The sequence below is a fragment of the Sander lucioperca genome, chromosome 2 (assembly GCF_008315115.2).
Source record: "Sander lucioperca isolate FBNREF2018 chromosome 2, SLUC_FBN_1.2, whole genome shotgun sequence".
Classification (NCBI taxonomy): domain Eukaryota; kingdom Metazoa; phylum Chordata; class Actinopteri; order Perciformes; family Percidae; genus Sander; species Sander lucioperca.
This window is the reverse complement of record NC_050174.1, coordinates 17,286,715-17,307,600: the sequence shown is the minus strand read 5'-3', so window position 1 is coordinate 17,307,600 and position 20,886 is coordinate 17,286,715. Positions and strand designations below refer to the sequence as shown.

At 42.2% G+C, this 20,886-nt stretch overlaps 1 protein-coding gene across 5 annotated transcripts in view; it reads left to right on the top strand.

Annotated features, from left to right (window-relative positions):
* Positions 1–20,886, top strand: part of mctp1a (multiple C2 domains, transmembrane 1a) — a 121,516-nt gene that overhangs the window by 75,744 nt on the left and 24,886 nt on the right. For all 5 annotated transcript variants that reach the window (XM_035994321.1, XM_031308666.2, XM_035994335.1 and 2 more), the window contains 3 exons: positions 870–989; positions 8,451–8,567; positions 19,239–19,295. In XM_035994321.1, coding sequence (XP_035850214.1) covers positions 870–989; positions 8,451–8,567; positions 19,239–19,295 — 294 coding nt within the window. The remainder of the gene's footprint in view (positions 1–869; positions 990–8,450; positions 8,568–19,238; positions 19,296–20,886) is intronic.

Here is a 20,886-nt window from a genome sequence, read left to right as displayed (position 1 = left end):
CTGCGCTGCTGTTATGCTATTCCCTGAATGGTTGGCGACCCATGGGGAGGACAGCAGTTAGCCAGTTCTCTCTCATATCTGGCCAAAATGCACAGAGAACCCTCAGAGTATCCAGGGACTGAGTTGGAAATTGTTATTATTGTACTTAACTTTATCACTGGGAGAGTAGACTTAAAGAAACATTGTGAGCCAGCTTGTCACACTCAAAGCAGCCATTCGACCTGTATGCTGATCCACATCCATATATAGCTATCCAACGAAGGAAAAACACACCTCGTGGTGTCTTCAGTGCTGTAAAGTTGTAATATGGAAGCCAAAGTGAGGTCAAAGCTGCAAATCTCAAGTTGTAAAAGTTAATGCCCCAATTAACTTTCCAAAGTGACAGCAGAATGAGACACAATGGGGTTTGAACTTACCATATTAGGACTTTCTGCCAACATTTCTGTAACATATTTACTTTCTAAATTGTGATGAATTCACAGCACAATTAACATAAAAGAGGGGAAATTGACCTCTTTAACAGTTTGTCCTCACAAATGTCTAGATCAGAGATGGGCTGTAATAACTTATATTTGTAATAATAATTTTGCTCCTGTTTACTTTGTCTTTTGAAAAACAATTTCAAGCACTATACAGTACATGTTCAGCTTATGTAGAAAAGTCACAAGCCTTGCTATCACACAGAATCTCATCAGTCACATGTTCACAGTACAGCATGTTATTAGGTCTGTTTTTACTAAAGGTTTATATGTGTACACACACATGCTTTTACAATGGAGTGAATTATCATGTAAATAACACCATGCTGTTTTCCTTGCTACATTTCTGACCTTAAATGTTCACTTGTTTTGTTTTTGTCTCATTTTCAGATGCTGTTGCAAAACTTCAACAGAGTTAGACGCTGCATCATGTTCCTGATCAACACAGGCTGCTACATCAACAGCTGCTTTGAATGGGACTCTCCACAGAGGAGCATCTGTGCTTTTGTAGTACGTAGAGGTGCACTTAGATATACATGTACAGTACCATAAATTGTAGCATATCACATACGAATTTGCTCAGAAATTGAAACGGGATCTAATTTCTTGTATCTTTTTGTGTACAATCATCCTTTTGCCACACAGATGATTATGCTGCATCATTAATTTGGTGTATTAAGTATTTAATGTAGAAGAAAGACTGGTAATGTAATGTAGTTGGGCCTACTATTTTGTTAGAGTAATCACATCACACTTTGATATTAAATGAACCCCACTCACACTGATGGATCAGTACCATTCTAAATGGACTAACAATAGTTGTTATATATTTGACTGATTACACTTTTTATGCCAGTTAACATGTTCACAGAGGCTGTAGGACCATTTCTGCTAACAAAGTATGGATCCTTCACTGGTAATTGCACACTTTAACACGAGGGCTTGTTGATGTCTCAAGCACAGTTAAGTACTTTCCCACACTTTAACCCGCACTACAGACTGTTACTCACACACTCAAATATCTTGATATGATATCAAGTCTCGATTGTCTCGATTACATCCCTTTTCCGACTTTGTATTAAATGTCAAAAGCACACATTCTATATACATGGCAAGTGTCTGTTTTGGCACTCAGTTGCTGGGAATGAGTGGAGAGTTGGTGTTCCAGCCTAAACACTATTTTAAATGAGACCGTCAGATATCGAAATACTTAGGAAATGCAGCTATAATTTATTGGAGTGTGTCAAGCTGTTCGTGCAGACAGGACAGTGGAAATGGCAGCTTCTTTCTCCCTTCTCCCGTCAGCCTCCTCTTCATCTATTCTCTCTTTCTCTCTGCCCTCTCTCCCTCTCCCTCCTGTCATCTGTGTCTGGTATTAAAAGGTGAAGTGTAATTGGACAGCAGAGCTATCAGTAAAAGACATTTTCCTGCAGGGCGGTGAGCGGCTGCATGGAGGATCCTACCCTAAAGATGACAGAGCAGGCATTTAATCCTGTCTGGTTTAGTGTCCTGACTTAAGTAGCTACAGGACAGGTGGACCCGCCCCGCCCCAGTCCTTTACCATGGGGGCACAGAGTGTCTCCACAGCAGACATTAGACATCAGCAGCATTTGGCTGCCTGACACCAGTTTCGCCTCTGTAGAGGCTGTATGTGTGTGTTTGTACAGCAGGTCACAGTGTCATCACAAGACATGGGTCAGAAGAGACAAAGTATTGATCAGTTAACATTTTCCCTCTGTGTGTGTGCAAGCGTGCTCATGTGTGAGCCTGGCATGTGCATGTACGTTTGCATTTTCTCTGAACTGGGCGTGAGCCCCCCTTATCTTTTGGAAGTAAAATGAAAATGTCAGACAAAAAGCCTCAATGTCAGCACACATGCACATGCCTTGTATAGCCCTTCACCCTTTTTTTGGAAACAGCGTATAGTACATCCATTTCTGAGTAACAGTGCCGACTATTCATATTCTCATTGTACTCACTTAAATTCAGAGTATTCAGAAGACGATAAAGGATGTATCTAGGCCAAGGACGTAACGTTTTATAGTTTATAGAAAGTCTGAAATTTAGGTGTCATTGTGCTTCCCCTGCTCTTTTGGGAGTCTGTTATTGTAGAAGTGTGCACTTAGCTAAAAGCATCAGAGTATTTAGGGCCTCTCCTCTACACAGGTACTCCCTCCCTTCCATTTCTTCATCCCTCTCTCATTTCTCCCTCACTTTGAGAGGCCTCTTAATCACTTCGCTCATCTCTTTAAGTGGGTTTTTATGGGGGGCCATCTGGCCAAGGTGGTGCGTTCATGAAGGTGTACGGCTGCGTGTGATTACGGGCATGTGTGTCTGTTCACATGTGCACGCGTGTTTCTGTCTGGCTGTCTTTCTAGACAGATGTTACACTTAACTTTCCAACACGGCTGTAGCTGGTGGAGTTGTGGGCAATTCAACCTCTAAACTTACAAATGTGCACACTTCTTAACTGCTAAGTGAGTCTGAGGGAGGGAATTTAGTGTTTTCATATATTTGTGTTATTTTGTGAAATGCAATAGCACATCTAAATGCAGTTGTCATACTGTGTCACTTCACAACATTCCCTCGATAAAAAATATCAAAATGTTCTCCATGGTCTCTGACTCTCCTTCTGCCCGCTTCTGAAATGCCAGCCGCATGTACACATCGCCCGTTAGTGCCAGCTGTGATTAATGTGTACGTTGTGTGTGTTTTGTGCGCATGTGAGAGAAAGAGAGATATCTCATAGTCTCACATGCAGCCTTTCTCTCTCTCTCACACCCACACTGCTGTCACCCACCCATCCCGACAGTGAATCAGCCACCGTGGCAGCTTTGCCTGAGGCGTTGGCACAATGGACGGGACTGGAGTTACCTCCTGTCCTGCTTGATGGGTGGTGTCTGTATGTGTGTGTGTGTGTGTGTGTGTGTGTGTGTGTGTGTGTGTGTGTGTGTGTGTGGGTGTGTGTGTGTGTGTGTGGGTGGGTCTTGGTGTCTCCGTCTCCCTGTCTCGGGGGTTAAGCGTCTGCTTCCTCTCTCCACACCTGCAAGCTGAGTGTCTCTCCCTTCTATCCGTCCATCCATCCCTGTTCCTTTTTTTTAATCTCTCCCTCCCCTCCTCTCCCTTTGCCTTCTCTCCCAGAGAGTTGAGGCCATTGTGGGGCTGAGCGGTGTTGGGTTCTGTTCTCCTGCTGCTGCCAGCTCTCCCCACGGTCCCTGCAAGACAAGGCTGTTATTGCCCCAGGGACCGCAGGCCTCAGCAGCTCTTCCTCCAAACAAATTTGCTGTAACTTTATCTGCAATTGGGCCCTGAATTGGGAGCAAATAGAGGCAGCTTTGTGAAGCTCGGGGAAGGGCGAGGGCAGCGAGCTGGGGGTTGTTGGGGAGGCAGGGGAAATGATACCGGGCTCTTTTATGTCAGGCAAAGTAGGACTCTTATCAGGAAGAGAGCCCAGACAAGGGAGCTACTTCTAGAGGAAACTGGAGCACCTATCACCTGCTTTGCATTTAGATAAAAATTCACCCTGCTGAAAAAAAGCAAAAAAAAAAAAAAAAAAAGCAAATACAGGTACAGAAGCGTGTGTGTGTGGCTGGCAGTTTGATACACACACACACACACACACACACACAGTGCAGAGACGCCATAGCAGTCAGTGGTACACACCACTCCAGGTCTCTTTAAATTGCTCCTTTGACTCCTCTTCAAAGAACCTGTCTAACTTTTAAAAGTTTTAAAGTCGGGAGTTTGTCTTTGCCCACAGCAAGGGACAGCTTTGAAAGATATACTTTCACATTTTACTGCTCTCCTGATTTGCAAAATGAATGATAGTTGAAATATAGTGGCATGACTAACAGAGAATACCAAGTCAGAGTTTAATCACCAGAGATAGAGACTCGACAGAAACTGTGTGAGGCCTTTTGTTGAGATGTCAGGGACTCCGCATCTTTACTTCTCATACCGTGTGCAGTTTCATTACTGTGGCCATAAAATGGTGGATGCTTTGTTTTAATTTTTTATTTTATTACAAAATGACTGGCTTTGACACATTGGGCTTAGTCATTCAGGGTGCTTTTTTTATCAGATGAACAGCATAAATTGTGCTGTAGATCTATATTTTGCAGTAGTACAGCAGGGGGCAGTCTAGCACCACTGAATGATGGGTAGGTCCGTTCACAAACAGGACACAGTCTCCCTCCCTCCCCTGTTCCCTCGAACTTAACAGGACTTCTAGTTGCTATCTGGCAACACTTAGTGCCAGCATGGAAATTGATGTAAGAGAGATAAAGGGGAACTCTGAAATCCAAACTTCAGTTTCACTCCACTGAGACAGAGCAGGGGGAAAGTTAGCCTGGTGTGTGGTTAATGTAAGCCAAAGTACTGAATATTACCCTCCCACAGTGCCACGGCTCAGAGCTGCAAGGACACGCGTTGTGTTTTGAAACAAATAATGCAAGATACAACTCTCGAGTCCTTGAATAAATCATTTTCACTTCTCTATTTTGTTAACTTTTTTTAATATATCTTCTTGTGTTCAGAGGGGATTTTTTTTAATATTAAGAGAAAGCATCAAATATTATAACTAATGAAATTCAGCTACAGAGACTTGTCAAAATAATTTAGTTTGCTGATTTTGTGTATTGGTATTTTAGCCCAAATATTACAAATGAATCTGCCATGTTTTTACTTTGTTCGTGTTAGTGGTTGTCTCTTTTAATTATACATCTCATTTGAATTACAGCTTGGGCTTGGATGTGAAGTTTGCCCAGTTCAAATGTAGCCTTTGACTGTGTTTGAAATGGTTTAGCAGATTTGAAAGCGGAAAATATTGTTTTACTTTGTTGTATGACAAGTGAATAGTTTTGTTCCCTGAAATGTTTTTGTGCATTTCACCAAAGATATGTTGAAGCACAAATTATTTTTAAAAGAAATGAAGATAGGTTTTTTATGACTAAGTAGATTTGCTGTTTAAAGGTAAACTGCTGCAAGTAGTTTTTGTGACGAAATCAAATGTCCGCTATAGAATGAAGAACTAAACTAACTCTAAAATTGATATTTATGTTCTTTAGTAGCTCAGATAATTACAGCTATTTCTTACAATGGTAGTATGAGAAGGAAAAAGATAGCACGTCTCTCATTTTTGTTTTTGTTATGTATTTATTTACATGCTCTTAAGACTAAATTAGAGCATTTGCATAATTTGAATAATATAAAAGTGCATATACAGAGAAAGACAACACACTGTGTTCAAGTATTTTTACATTACCACACAGGTAGGAATTCAGCAGTATTAAACAAAAGCAAGAATGGAGCATAGTAAGCGTCCCTCTGTGTGCGTGTTCATATTGTCTCTGTCACCGACCACTACATAATGTGTCTCTGACCACACAGAGTAATCTACAAATGATTCCCATAGACTACATCTGGAGCTTCATTTTGCATTTTCCCCCTTTTTTCCCCCTTCTATCCAGCATGTTTTTATCGTTGTTTTTCCCCGTGCCTTCCTCTGGTCACTGACGTCCACAGCATGCTCCTTCCCACTCCCTCTTCCCCAGGCGAAGAGCCTGCTATCTGGTGTAGCAAGCAATGGGGGGTGGGCTGTGATCACTCAGTCCTGGTGGAAAGGTCCAGGCACTGCAGGGCCCCTATTACCCAGCCGGGGGGCACGGAGACGGGGCAGGGCTGGCCACTGCTGAGCCTGGGTGTCCGGTTCCTCTAGCTGCCAGTCAAAACGTCGCCCTCAGCTACTATAACCGAATGGAGGAGGAATGAAGGGGGACGACAGGTTAAACAACCTTAGGCAAATGGAGAAGAAAGCAAGATTTTTTTTTTTGAAAACATGAGGGTTTTAAGGTTTCATATAAACATCAGGGCAGTGAGGAGCAATTCATTTGTCTGTTGTGTGATAACGATACCATGAGCGATTAGAGAACCAGACACTTAATTTATTTACTGTACAATATATGCCTACTGTACAGTATATTTATAGCCGAGCGTTTGTAAGGAGCACTTGTAAGTGTGCAGGTATTTATAGCTTCTACCAGAATAGCTTTAAAACAAGTGAGCTCCTTTTGTTTGTTTGACTGAAGACATGTTTCTGCGCCTCTATTGCACATTGTTTAGTTACTGATTATTCCAGAGTTTATTAGCGTTACAGATTTGTAAATTAGAATTTGTAGGAAGATGGATCATTTTAGAATGGTTACATTATGTAGCGAAAATGTGTATGTATGTGAGCAATGTGTTTTTCTCTATGCGAGTTTCTGTTGCTGAGCTTACACTGTCTTAACAGCTATTTCTGATGTATGAAGGGAAATGGTTGTGTTGCTTATTAGTTTACAAATATGAATTATTGAATAGTTTCTTTCCAATTCTCCTACACTGCTGTATCAGAGAAAGACTCTTTGTATGTGAGAAAGTTAAGTTGAGCCTGAGAGAGACGGAGAATGATTTCAATCCTTTTGGGAGATTTGGTTGTTGCACCAAGGCCATTCAGGTTTATTTGAAAAATAAATGTAGCTGTAAGCAGTATGTAAATGTACTGGACATTTCTAATGTTTAATTTATGTCTCTTTTTGCTTTGTATACTCTGCGTCTGTGAGTTATACTTGTATTCAAATATTTTACAAAAGAAGTGGAAAAGTTGTTGAGCTATTGTGAAGAGTTGTGTGTGTGTGTGTGTGTGTGTGTGTGTGTGTGTGTGTTATTGTCCGACTGGCTCCACTACAGTAATAGCAGACCTGCATACACACTCTTGAGGGGCTGTTGAACCTTATAGTCACATTAACCTTAGACTGTTTTTATTTTCTCTCTCTCTCTCTCTTTCAGCCAAACATGATAGATTGTAATTGGTACACAGACCAATACATCTGCTTTATACAGTAATAGTCTCAATTTTACATCCGCCTAAAAGCAAAACTTCCTTGCTCATAATTGAAATAATGGATTTCTTGTACTTGATGTTTTGCTAGAAAATATTAAGTATTAAGCACGGTTTGCATTTTCAGCATTTGTTATGATTGATAATTGCTGCTGAAGTCTTATCAATGAATCATTAAAAATCTATGTGTACTTATACATAGCATTATTAGAAAAGATAGCTATTCTTTTGCTCTATTTGTTTCTGGCAGATGTTATTCCCACAAATTATCCCATTTCTTCCAGCTAAACTTTTTGAAACAGCTCAAACAGTGCCACCATAAAATAACAAGCTTCCATCATTTGCAATTTTACTTTCCCACATATATCTTCTCCCAACCACCGCAATAATCTGTTGACAGAGGCTAAAGAGCCCTGCCAAAACCAGAATACAGGGTTTTAGGAAAGGTTAATTTTCAGATGGTACTTTCTTGTTTGGTGATGAGAGGGGAGGTATAGAGGTTATGGTTTTTGGCAGATGGGTGCAGAGAAGGTTAGAGATGGGGCATACAAGTCTTTTGGGGTAGGAGAGAGGGTATTGGGGCTTGGAGTGACAGGGTTAGGGACTCGGGGTGTGGGGTGTGTGAGGTCAGAGGCTGGGGTTTGGGGTTGAGTATGGAAGGGTCAGCTTTGACGTGCTGCGACTGAAAACAGTACATGACCTCACCCTCTGGGATGATTGGCATGGAGGAAAGAGGCTCTGACGGCTCATACTCATCCTCCTCAGTGTCCTCCTCCTCAGCTGAGGGCCCAGAAAGCCTTGAGGGTCGGGGTGTTGAACCTAGGCTCACCGACACCAGGCCTGTACCTTTTGTTAAAGCCCAGTCTTATTTTTACGCTTTGTTCCACGGTGGTTATGATTCTGCATATGAATGTGTTTGAATGTGTGTCGTTTCCAATCACACATATGGCCGGCGTACGTTCTCAGGAGTTTGCCTCACCGGGGGTCAATATGGGGTCTTGGATGTATACATTCTTTACCCACACTGTTCTCAATTTTCTTTCTTCTCACTTTTCTTTTTACTGATGGTTTTGTCTTTTTCTCTCTTTCTTCAGCTTTTTGTCATCGTTGTTTGGAACTTTGAACTCTATATGATTCCTCTGGCTTTGTTACTGCCTTTGGCCTGGAACTACATCCTAATCGCATCGGGGAAGGATACCAGGCAAGACGTGGTGAGTAACCCCATAGCTTCTGATATCCCTCCGCCTTTCTTTCATTTCACTGTAAAAGCCTCTTTCCACACACAGTGCAGGGTTAAAACTCGGGCACCATTGCTTCATAGAGACATTACACTCTTGTTTTATTTACCACATTGATCACATTTACATGCATTTAATTTCTTTGATGCTAGAATTAATAATACAGTATGTATTTGTGCTGTAAAAGATGTGACAGGTGTTTATGACTAGTATGGATGTACAGATGAGTGAGAAAGCATCATGCTTTTTTAAAGAAACAAAGACATGAGCATAACACACACTCATTTAAAATATACTTTTTTAATGAATTGAGTAAACTTCCAGCAAAATTGAAATTTAATTTAAAAAGATCTCTCTGGTGAATTTTTTAAAGATAAAAAAATAAACTCCATCTGCCCCTTGAGCAGCTGCATTCTCACTGCAATTCTCACTTTGCCTTCTTTGAGGCAAAGAAAAGGGAGAAATAATAGGCTGTCACCTTGAGCTACGTTACGCCACTTACCTGGTAGTATATTTATTTAATTCATTTATTTTTTATCTCTTATACCAATTAAATGATGTCAAAGCAATGTCATGGAGAAACAGACATGTTTTAATCATGGCCAGGCACATTTGGAGAGTAGAGAGTGAAAACGAGAGCGAGAGCTGGACTTTGCAGTGAGCGTGAACAATGAAGTGATTAATTTTAATAAGTGCCTTTTTTCCAAGACTGAGTTGGAAATAACCAGTTAACAGACCTCAGATGTTCTTGCATTCTCTCGCCTTCTATATGTCTATATTTACCTCTTCATAAGGATTCTTTGGGTTGGATTGGATTGGATTTGGAAGATACAGTCATTATAATAAACCAAACTGCTTTGTGTCGTTGTAATATTACACATAAAATGATTTAAACTGTACATAACTTACAACTCCGATTTATTTGTTAAGTCTCCAGAGCTAAGCTTCTCTATTTGTAAGCCTTTATTTCCATATTTTTTAATTTAAAAAGTTGACAATAAAATCAGCAAAAGACAACCCCCATGAGTCAGATATAAGCCATCTGTTACTTGACAATAATCTGGTAGTTATGCATTAGTTTGTGGTACATACTGAAATTCAGAGTATTTGAACTGGATATAGTTAGTTAAGTCAAGAATGAAATGTTTGCAATTGCAAGTAGGTTCACAGACCAAATATATCCATTTTTGATTTGTGAATGAGACTTGAATTTCAGAGGGTATTTTTCTTCGCCTGTAGATGGCGACATTGCTTGACAAAAAAAAGACACATGCCCAAGACAAAACACGGCATGATGATTTGTCCCCCCTTTCTGCTACTTGTATTTATCCAGACCTAATGATATTCTTTTCCCATGCACTTCCTAATTAAAATGAGGGTTACATATTCTTGTAATGTGCGACTCACTTCACGCATATGTATGTGCATGTAACTCCCACTTCATGCAGAATTGCTTTTCTCTCCTCCTTGAAAGGGACTATTGTGTCTCAAGTACCTTAGGAATTGGTTGCAACATTAAGACATGTTGATATCGTTGATACTCGTATGGCAGTTACCTTTAGAGCGACAATACTGTTATGCTCAGTTCTACAAAGCTGTCCTATGCTCAGACACAAGAGGGGATATGGACACTGACTTATTACTGTACTGACATAGTTTAATATCTGATGCTGTCTTAGTAGCATCAAAACACTGTCATTTTGATTGGCATGTACATCCACATTTAGACTAGGAATATGGACTACATATTTTTGACTGACTTAAGGTTTGTCATGATGGAAGCAGTATGATTTAAAGCCTTTGCCATCAACTATAACCACCAGTATTTACTTTTTCACTTTAGTTTAGTTTCTTGTACCTCGTGAGCCATGAGTGCCATGACTTTTCAGTTAATTGTCTCCACTCTCTTATACTGTATGCACACAATCAACAATGGCTTTAAGTGAGTGTGTTGTGTACTTCTTATAGTTCGACAGGTTTGATATGTGTGGAGTAGAGGGTCAGTGCTGCTATTGGCTAGTCGGGGTAAAAAAGTTAGTTTGAGCTGGTGGTGAAATGGTCAGTGGCAAATATGCAGTGCGAGAGAACGGGATAGCAGTAGCGTATATGTAGTATATTTAAATGGGCAGGTGTGTGCATGATGCATGAATTGTGAATATTGTGTGTGTTATTATGGTGGTCGGATGCAGTCTGGTATGTTCGCTTTTTATTCCAAGGTTATGATTTTGGCACAACCAAAGTGTAGAACTACAGCTGCCTGTGTGAGGCACTCCAGGTGTGTGTTTGCATGGTACTTCCATGTGTGGTGGAAATACGGTGTGTGCACAAAGAGAAAAAAAATATATCTGTGTGTCTGTGTGAAACATTTGTGTATTTCCATCTACTGTGTGTGTGTGTGTGTGTGTGTGTGTGTGTGTGTGTGTGTGTGTGTAAGCATGCATACACAACTGCGCGTATGCAGCAGTGTGTGCAGACATTCTTTGCTACAATATATCCGATGAAAGTGGGATTAATTGTCAAAGATTAGCACCATTAATGCTCCTTTTCTTGCTGCTGTAACAGTTGTGCTGAACAGTGAAGAGCAGCACAGGCAACACAAAGAAAACTCTCTGACAATCGTCGTCTCTGTTGTCTTGGCGTTGCAATCTCACTGCCTCAGGATTGGTGAATGAGATGAACTCTCCCTCTCTCCTTGCTCCATTATCAACTCTCTGCCTCTTTCAGTCGTGATATTACTATCATAAGTTAAATTTGAACACATACAGCTAACGTAACGTGGTGGAAGCATGCGTTATTTTCAGGCATGCGTGTTGCGCGCGCGCACACACACACACACACACACACACACACACACACACACACACACACACACACACACACACACACACTCACACTCCGATACAAGTATCCCCGGAGTCCTGTCCCTGTTTGTTTTCAGATCGAGTTTCCCAATCTGCGTCGGTGCAGGGGGGAAGTGGGTACAGCTCGAGCGTACACTATCTGCATTCTTTGCTTCCTCTCCTGGTCCCCTGGATTCTTCTTCAGAGTCTTTATCAAGCTGAAGTCATGGTCGACTCACTGTTTCCCTCTTGCACTTGGCAGAGAACAGAGAAGAATAGAAAAGAAAACAAGGGAAAAAGGCTTTCTAATTACTTTAAACAACACACCAAATTAAAGCATTGTGCTGAGCCGAGCAAGGGTCAGCATCCGGAGCGCTGCGGTTTTCCAGCAGTCTGGGGTGAGGGTAATGCCAAAGGAATCTCTGCTGAACTCACTCTGAAGGGTGAGAGAGAGAGAGAGAAAGGGATAGGGTGGGGGAAGAAAGAGAGAAAACAAAAAAATAGTGTACGCTCGAGTACAGACTTCCTAATAAACTGAAGGGCCTTGCTTCATCTGATGAGTTCAATGTGAGGAGCCTTCTCTGATTTTACACCGCAACCACAGTCCATAACCCTGTCTATAGCGAGTAAACAAACAGAGTGTTCTCTGCACGCTGTAATTCACCACTCAGGGTCACTGAGTGTTGTGTGGTTACATGCTGCTTTGCAAACAGATCTCGGATCAGCACTCCTTACCCTCGCCCCAACCTTGACCAGTACCTGCTAAGCAGTCGGAGCGTCCTCAGAACAGCGATTAAAGGAGGCGATGCACCAGCGGGGTCGCCGACCTCCTCTCTTATCATGTAGCACTCTGACCTGTGAACCCTGACTCTTCAACACTGTTAGCCGACCTGTGTGTCACGCTGTAACATGCTCACTCTGGCAAACAAACAAACAAGGAAGTGTGCTGATGCTTTTGAATATACGTGTATGATACTGCTTTGACATCCAAGGCTAATAATGTACCATTAAGGAATGCCCATCCTGTCTTTCTACAGTTGTGTGGAGTCCCCTATTGTTGGGAGGTGGAGGAGCACTTTAATGACATCACCCTGTCCTCTCCATCTCTATCTTGTTTTGAAACCTGGAACAATTAGGGGCTCAGATCCATCCCAAGCCTGTTGCAAAGGAAGCTACCAGTAGGCCGGGCTCGGTCAACCAGAGGACAGGCAGTTCTGCTGGAAGAGAAAAAGGCTGCAAGGCGTGTGTGCATGCATGTGTGTATCTTCTCATAGCAGTGTTTGCATGAGTGTATATGATGCACGTTGAGATTAAGGAGCAGAGACACATCCCAATAGAAATCCTTCCTTGCTGTTCTGTTGGCCCAGAAAGGCCTTTACCAGATGTTAAGAAGGTGTTAATGTCAGTGCAGGCTGTCGTAGAGGGCACATACAGAACATGGTGATGTCTCTTTCTACCACGGGATGATGGGCAATTAGGCCTTGTCACACTGGAGGACCATCATCTTTATCCCATGCTTTAGACCATTACATAGATTCACCCACTAGATTCACTAACATATTACAGAAGAGAAGACCTTAATGGCCTGAAGATACTTCACACTCACAGACATGCCTCCAACCGCGAGATCGAGCTGACAACTTTCAACCCACTCCACAAAACAAATATAGAGTTTAATCACCCTAATAGAACTTCATTCAGAATAAAAAATGGACTATGTTTTTTTTAGTAATATTGTAATTTTGTATTTGTTCAAATCCCCGTAGTTCTACTTGTGGTTTAATCTTTACTTTCCTGACTGTGAAGCACTTGGTGTGCAGCAGTATATTGTGCATTAGTGTAAAAAATAATCTGGCTTATTTTCAAGACCGTAATAATGTCTGATTTTATTGCAACCATTTCTAGAACAAGACTTCATTGCCATTTTTATCTATTCTATTTTCTCCCTGATTTTGCATCTCCAAAAAAAAAAAAGCTTCTCTGCGTCTCTAAACACGCTGTGCCTTGACATCTGCCCTCATTAAGAGCCACGCACAACACAGGTAGAGAGGAGTAAATATTAGGGTGGAAGGAAAAGAGGAAACGCTGCCTATTATACCTCAGCTTCTCCAGAAAGTCACACCTCCACTTTTTCCCTGTAAAACCACAACTCTGCAAAGAACAGGAGAACGAGAAAAGGAGATGGAGTGGGAGCAGGAGACAGAAAAAGACAGAGCGGCATTCAGAGAGATGGAGCGACAGAGAGACGAAGGCAGAGGAAAAGAGCGGTGGATGGCAGGCACTCCTCAGTGCAGAGTCAGACATGGCAGTTGGTGACAGGTGACAAAATCAAAAGGTCATGTCACTTTTAACTGGGAGCGCCTGTGCCCCACTGATTTCCCCCGTGCCGCCCCGGCATCACCGCGCTCATCTCTGCTCCTCTCGCTGCCTCTCTGTCTCTGCTAAACTGGCAGATAGGATGGCAGGCTGGCAGGCAGAAAGACAGGCGACGGGCATAGTTTGAAGCGGGACGGGAGCATCGGGAGCATCAGGAATGCCACTGCAAAATCCTCCCAGCCTCCCTTTTCATCATGTTGTCTCTCTTTCTCTTCCTTTCCCTCCATTTGTCTAACTCCCTTCATCACACTGAACCTTTGTAACTGTCTGTGCTCTTTGCTAACAACGTGAGCAGCTCAGGGTGTCTGTCTCAGTGCTTGTTGTTGTTTTGTCTATACAGTACATACCGCCGTAGCTGCGAGTTTTTTGGTTTAAACCTTGAGCTAAAGCCTACACATGTGAGTGTATTTGTGTGCAATAGATTGCACATCAAGTATGTACCAGCTCTAGCCCTCTTTTCCACAAGTGAGTATGAGAAACAATAAGACAAGACGGCATCATCTGTCTGAGAAGGACAAACATCTTATCATTGACTTTACTGCGTTTACTCACTATCTCAACAATGCTAGTGGAGCATGTAAAATTCAATTGAATCCCTGACTATACACTCTTGCTGATTTGTTAGCAAATAAGCAATTAGAAACGTAGATTGGGCACTATTGCTATCCTGAAATTCAACGCTCACAGATTTGGTGTTGCTTTCATGAATATGGAGCCGCCCTTCTCACCCCCGGCCTCTAGCTCCGGTAGCACCCTGGCCTTACCCCTCTCTGGCCCCCTGCTGGGTGAGCCCTGGCTGGGGCATTGCAGATGGAAGGGCCCCCCTCTGAGGGCCACAGCTCTGACAGCTTGTGAAGGCCCCGCGTGGGTCAGCCACGCTCAGCCAGCAGCCCTTATCAGACGCACAGCCCTCCCCCAGTCTGCAGAAACTGTGGTGTAGGCAATATACACACATGCACACACACAAACACAAACACACACACACACACACACACACACACACATCCATACACGCATGGAACACATACACATACACTCATGGACAATGCATACCAAGTAGGGCCTTGAGATCCCCCAGCCAGCCAGTCGGCCAAACCTCAGCAGCTGGAGAGGTTAAAACCCCCTCACGTATCAAAGAGGAAGAGCAGCAGGAGGATGGAGGGAGGGAGGGATAGAGGAATGGGAGAAAAATGAGCAGAAAGTATATCTTCATGTTCGCCGGGATGTCTGCCTCGGCATCAATTCCCACTGCGGCTGTCATTGGGAAGGTTAGGAAGGGAGATAGTGGAACTCAGCCCGGCCAGGCAGAGAGAGAGGGCAGAGTATAGAGGCATTTCAGAGGAGGGGTGAAAATGATGTAGCTACTACTTCACGTAGTAGATTTTTACCTCCCCTCTGTGGAGTGTGTGTGTGTGCACTTGTTTCATTGATCCACACAGGGTCTATTCTGTTACTTCCATGAAAGTAACATACGTCCCTTCGAAGTACAGTTTTTTGTTCCTGACCCGTCAAGTTAGGCTAAAACACTCCTGTATGTCTTACAGTGTAGATATACAACTATGGCTAACTATACCTAGTTGATTAGTTAGTTAGCATTTCTTAATTATTTTGACTTAATGCTTAAAATATATTTTCCATATTTCTATATCAGGGTTATCCTTGCCTGTAACCTCAGTTTAAAACTGGTTTTGGCTCTGTTCACATTGTATTACTGTAGGTAATGTACTAATCCACTACCATACCTCCAACATCAAAGTCAGAGTTAGCTTTGCTCGAGTTAGGGGAGGAAGGAGTTTACAACTAGGCGTGAATAAAGATTGGCCAATTTTAAATCGAAGACACTGTGCTCCAGGTACTGATTTAAGTTAATGGACATAGGGTTCACCTTAACCCTACAGAGCCATGAGACTATCCTGTAAACAGAAGGCCACAGTAATGATCCCTTGTGACCCTAAGAGTTTGCTCTCTGTCCTTGAATAGCCACTAGGGGCGCTGTTGTGCTGTTGATGCTGTACAAGGAGCTCCCTGTGGAGGCAAAAGGAAAATACACAAATTTCCCTCCCGGGAATCAGTGGAGAAATAAAAATTCCCCTACCTGATAGACAGTTCTTGAAAAGCTTTCTTTTGCTATTCCTTTTTACCGCTTTTTACAACTTGTTCATCATCTTAGTCAATCAGTCCGTGCAGCAAAACACCAGATCCAAACACATGCTGGGCTTTTCGTGTACCTTGGACTTTATTCAAATTTATTCCTGGAAGATTTTAGCTAGCACAGTGCATTCCATCTGGCACAGAGCAACAGTTGATGGGAGAGAAAGATCTTGCTCTGTAAGGCTGAATGAAAATTATTGCTAACATGAAGATGCAAAACATTGGAGAGTCCCAGTTTTAGCTATTTAGCTTTCAAGTCACCAAATGGAGTAAAGCAATTGTCATGCAAGGATGCATTGAAGAATACACTAAACATAAGGACCACCTCTGATTTGGACTGGCTGTTTGGACTGTAGTGTAATTAAAAATGAAGTCATTTACACACAATCAAATCCTCTACATGCAGAGTAATAGGCATCAAGACAGATACATTAATGCACTTTTTTCCCCCCCACTTCATTTTGATGGACAGCAGTTTTGTTCTTAACAGACAGTATTTTTGCATTGATGGAAAGTACGGTAATAAAGGAAAAATCAGTGTGATGTAGCAGAGCTTGTGCTTGGATCAGAAACTTAATTCTTGCAAATCAGCTTTTTAGGTATAAGCCATAAGGCCAAATAGATGTGTTCATACTTTTTTACAGCCATTTGAACTTTCAATGTCATTGTTCTCACTTATATTCTTTGTGTGTATTTTATATTATCACCGTCTTTGTATGTATTTATGGGGCACAGTGTAATCTGTAAGAGTAGCCTGCATCATCCCTGTATAATTTGAATAGGTCTGAATATGTTAATCCCCACCTCAGTAGATATTGAATTGACTGGAGCAGCTCTGCAGGCAACATGAGCTCGACACAATCCTGTCGACAGCAGGGCTTTGATGCTGCCGTTCTGTAATGATAGTAATTCAAACAACATGATAATGGGGGGATAAGCAGACAAATGATATCATACACCAAACAGGTCTTAGAAAGAGCGAAAGAATATAAGACAAATGGAGAGAGAGAGAGAGGGAGAAAGAAAGATGTTTGGAATTCATCTGCTGCACTGAGGTAATTTATATCCTCTCTTACTGAGACAGTAGCTTCACTGCGTACATTTAGCCGTGGCAATCTTCAGGGCAGATGACATGTTCCATGTCTTTTTATTTATTAATTTTACACTGTGTCTCATTGCAGGAAACATGACTTCTCTCTGTAACCAGAGGCGATAGAAGAGAGAGAGCGGAGAGCAGAGGGAGACAAACGACTCTATCATTCTCTCTGTCTCTCTAGGTCATGCTTCTCCAGCTAGCTCATGCTCATTCCCTTTGTTTAAAGTTTAGAGCGTGTGCCAGGCATGCCCTAGTAAAGCCTCTGTGTGGTGGAATCCATTATGTTTGTATTTTGGCTCGGGTGAAAGGATTTGGGAGGAACCATGATGACTTTATAAACAGTTATAGTTAATTTGTTTAGAGTTGCCAGAAGGCTTTCATTTTACAGTATCACGTCTATATCTTTTGCCTTGACTAAGCACAAGAATTCCCTCTCTGGTATTTGTCGTAGTGAATGTATTCTGTATCAATAGAGAGATTGTGATCTGTGAACAGTCACACTTATTTGTCTAGACACTGATGGAGTCTCAGTGAACTGGGAATAACCAGTTGCTGTACAGTCAGACAGTTAAAACGATGGGTGCCATGCATACATGCACAACACTTTCCCCTAGTGACTCTGAGCTATTGATAGAACACACACACACACACACACACACACACACACACACACACACACACACACACACACACACACACACACACACTGTTGACTCTACCCTCTCAACTCTGCTGTTCTGAACTCCTCTTTGTTTGTGTGGGAAGCTGCATTTACATAAGAGGCTTATGTCAGCCGCCACATAGTTTCCCCCCTTATTCCAACGAAAAACAAAAAGGACAAAAGCTATTGTCTTGTTAAGTAATGATTTTTGGATTTCTCCAAACGAGTTTGTGCAGTTCTGGAGGTGGTTAGGGTGTTGTGGTGATGTTGAGGCTGAGGTTTTTTGGGGGTTGGGGTTGGTAACGCAGTACAACAATAAGAGTAGATGAGTGCTGAGGTTGACAGCTGTAGGGCTTATGAAACGGGTGTTTGTTTATGCAAATTGGGAGAAACAATATGACCTTGTAGCTTTGATGTGTGATCGACAGAAAGAGGGCGAATCAGAGATGCAGCGGTGATCTATGGTTTTTCGCATCGTTGGCATTGGACTAGACAAGTGAACAAGTACTGTATCATTAAACAATAATCAGATATAGTATCACTAAACACAGTGGCCCTAGCTGCTCTAGTTGGTTCAGGGCTTTCCATATATGCCAAGACGTGTTTACTTGCTTGCTTTTTACAGATAGGGGTCTGAGCTGTATGTTAAGGACTGCATTTTCCATAAAGCTGTTTTTTCAGTGCATTTAATTTTTTATGTAAAATTGCAATTGTTAAATAGGAAAATCTACAATATGCATGCATGTACCATTGTTATGTCGTACATTTAATGTATCCATTGGTACCTTTGTGTTTCTGACTGTGTGCACTGTGCTGTACAGTGTGTATCGTGGTATTTGGGGGGCTCTAAAGCTACACCAGCTCCAGTTTCATCGGTTGTGGACCACTGAAGCACGTAGTTGCTGTTCTTTGTGACTTGCTCTCTGTGCTGCAGGCTTTCTTCTTTCTTCTCTCATGGAGCATCATTCTGTGAGGGGATGTGAAACGATAGATAGATGAATGTACAGCAATAGGAAGGCTGGTGGAAGAGGTGAGAGACGAGTGCAAAGGTTAGAGAGGTCAGATGAGACCAAGCAGAAACAGAAGAAGACGAGTTCTGCGGTCTCGTCCCGCTGAATGGTGTACGATTTGAATGCTTTTGTGCAGTGTGATTTGAGTGGATGAATAGACTTTAATCCTCAGCCCGTTGAAATTCAAAGCCAGAGCATTTGCTTACATTTCCAGAAGTGTCAACACATTTGAACAACGGAGTGTTTCTAAAATTAAATTCTAATTCTAAACCTTTCTGACGCTCATGACATATTAGCACACACCAATCCAATAGTTGTTTTGTCTGCATGCTTTCCATACTCATTACCAAACTCTTGCCAGACATAAGCATAACCAATCAGCTTTAGTATGCCTCTTTGGCTGTTCTGATGACGTTAACCCTGTGTTATCTGATGTTTATCTGTACTATAGCTGTTGCATAAACATTTTTATTTCTCTTTTTTTTCTCTTTTCTCTGTTGCAACTGTCAGCAAGCAGTGGAGGACCTGCTGGAGGATGAGGATGAGGATTTTGACAAAGATGACAAGGTAATTACGTCTTGTGTCGGGGATGGAGTCGCACACAAACACGTACACAAACATATGCACTCACACACACACATACGCACACTGCCTCAGGAGAGGTTGACACCGCTTCATACACCGGAAACAAACGGACGAATGGAATGACTCCATCTTCCCCTCCCATCTCCTCCCGTGGTCTCACTGCCTGAGGCACAAACACATGTGCAAAGATTGTACAACCTTTAACCTTCTAAAAAGTTTTGTCTGTAGATGTACACACGGCACATTCCTCACCTTTCCTTGGTCTGTTACAGTAGTTTGGCACACTATCCTTGTTTTCCCCATCATGTAACACTACTGTATGTCAAATTTGCGTTTGTGCTTCAGCCCTGCTTCCTGAGAACATGCACCCATATAAAGTGCTTAGTTAGCTATTTAGGTCCATTCACTGCTCCTTTATGTCCCAGTAAAACAGCATCTGGGCTTGTCCAGACACTATCAGGTAACAACAGGTGGCTGCTTTACTGCCTCCGCTCGTTTACACTGTAGGAACAGCTACTGAAACAAATGCCACTGGATAGGATACAGTCCCATGTCAATGTTCCACTTGGGAATGGTAATTGAAATGGTACAGCTCTTTATCCACCCACTGTGTTGTCTGGTTTTTGGTGAGGCACACTTGCAATGAAAACAATATTCTGTTTGATACTCTTTGATACTCTGATGAGACTTGAGCAGTGTTAAACAAGGACACAATTGTAACTTAAGCTTATAAGTGAATTCCAAAACTTTTACTGTGAAAGTAGTGAAGTACCTTGACTGAACAGTCTGGAATCTGAAATTACTTGAGCTGATATATGATGCCTTACAGCTACACTCCAGCAATATAAAGGTTAGTTGACTAAAATGTGGTAAATTACGTGGTCTGGTTTGGTAATCCTTTTGGAGAAAAAAAAACTGGCTGTTTGCTATGGTAATTGTAAAGGCCTTTGACCAGGCAATCTGATATCTGAAAATTATTTTTGCCTGAGGACACTCTGTTCCCTGTTCACTGTCTGCTGAATTTACTATGCAACTACAACCTTGCTACAACATTTCCCATTTTAAGGGTTAAGTGCAAGCCTGCAACAAAAGGGTTAAATAAACACATTTATAATGCAGATGGTCAAACAGTCATCCCACCAGTAAGTCAGCCAGTCAGGCAATCAGTCAGCCGGGCAGCCAGTTGGACGATGAGCACACAAAGATATGTGAGCATTACATCCTCTCCCACAGTGATGCAGAAGCAACGTTTCATGGCTGTGAAGTTCCAAGGCTGAAATGTACAGGGGGCCACTGACTGAAGATATGCACCAGGCAACCTTGAACCTTTTTTTTACCCCTTCTTTTTACGTCTGTCCTCCATCATTGCATTTCCCACCTCCTCTCATGGAAAAAATAAAAATACAGGCATTTGAAAAGCTGCAGATTATATGAAATACATTTTGGACTTTCATATTGAAATGAGGTGCAGCAGCAGCTTTTGCGGCCTCTGTCAGATTTGGTGCCAAACTGATTATTCCACATAAGAGGGCCTTGCTCTCTGTGCTCACACAGGGCTGGGATGCTGGATAGC